This window comes from Monodon monoceros, unplaced genomic scaffold (genome assembly GCF_005190385.1).
Source record: "Monodon monoceros isolate NGI ecotype Baffin Bay Population unplaced genomic scaffold, NGI_Narwhal_1 Super_Scaffold_22, whole genome shotgun sequence".
NCBI lineage: Eukaryota > Metazoa > Chordata > Mammalia > Artiodactyla > Monodontidae > Monodon > Monodon monoceros.
In genome coordinates, this window is record NW_021703779.1 from 3471352 (window position 1) to 3472351 (window position 1000).

Below are 1000 nucleotides of genomic sequence, written 5' to 3' on the forward strand. Positions count from 1 at the left end.
CTAGAGGCAGAAATACATAGCAAGAAGTGACAAGTGTGAAAAAGCACACAGTTTTCAGCCTTACCACCACAGACAACTTCACTGTCCGTGATAGGTCACATATCAATGAAATGCTTTTACAAAATTCATTTTTAATAAATGTGAAAAGGAAGGTGGGTTATACAAGGGAGTGCTTACAGACCAAGGAGAAGAGAGATGCTGCTAAGGGGGGAGGGGCACTTTCAAGGGAGGGGCACAAAGACCCAGGGAGAGGGTTCCGTTTTCTCTTACATTTTGTGTGACTCACCTCGTTTACTTCTCTGAGGCCTCATGAAGGAGAGTGCATTTCATATATAATAAATACGTATTAGGCAAACTATACCACCTGGCATTTTTAAAGGATGGTATAGTTTTATTATGTAAAGAATTTCTTCCTCATGAGCTAGTTCTAAGATTTCTTACGAAATATTGGGACGACTCCAGTATGGGGCGGGGGCCCTCCGATCGAAAGCACATGCTTTCCTGTGAGTGACTCGCCGGGTAGTTGTAGTTCCCACGGAAGCTGGCTTCCTCAAGAAAGCGCCTTCAAAGGTTATCGTGTCCATGTCGTGACTGCTCTATCCATCAGCGGATCCAGTGACTCAGTGAAAACGCACCTTCCTTCTTCTCTTTTCACTTTCCTGCAGGGCAGAGCAGCAGAGCAGAAGCTCCACCACCGCCCTCCTTGTCGGTCAGGATCAGATGGGGCGGATTGGAAAGGCAGGCGCGGCTGCCGAGGCCGGGTGAGGGTGGGCTGTGTGGCTGCCGGGGGCTCCGTGACCAGCCTCAGACCCCGGGGTGGGCACGGAAAGGTGCACGGAAACCAGGGGCTATGGGTGCCCAGCCCGCGCGGGAGACTGAGCTCCGCAAAGCGCACCCCGCACTGACTTAGGACCTGAGCCCCTAAGGTGGCATCTTAACAGAACACAAAGGGTGCGAAAGTGTACAATATACATGATAAATGCACACAGGAGAAACGGGA

The 1000-nt window shown here is 50.5% G+C and overlaps 1 protein-coding gene across 1 annotated transcript in view; it reads left to right on the forward strand.

The window, feature by feature from the left end:
* Positions 1-765, forward strand: part of LOC114906402 (protein WWC3-like) — a 145031-nt gene extending 144266 nt beyond the window's left edge. The window contains 1 exon segment of the mRNA XM_029241197.1: positions 666-765. Within this exon segment, the coding sequence (XP_029097030.1) occupies positions 666-765 (100 nt within the window).
* The last annotated feature ends 235 nt before the right edge of the window (positions 766-1000 follow it).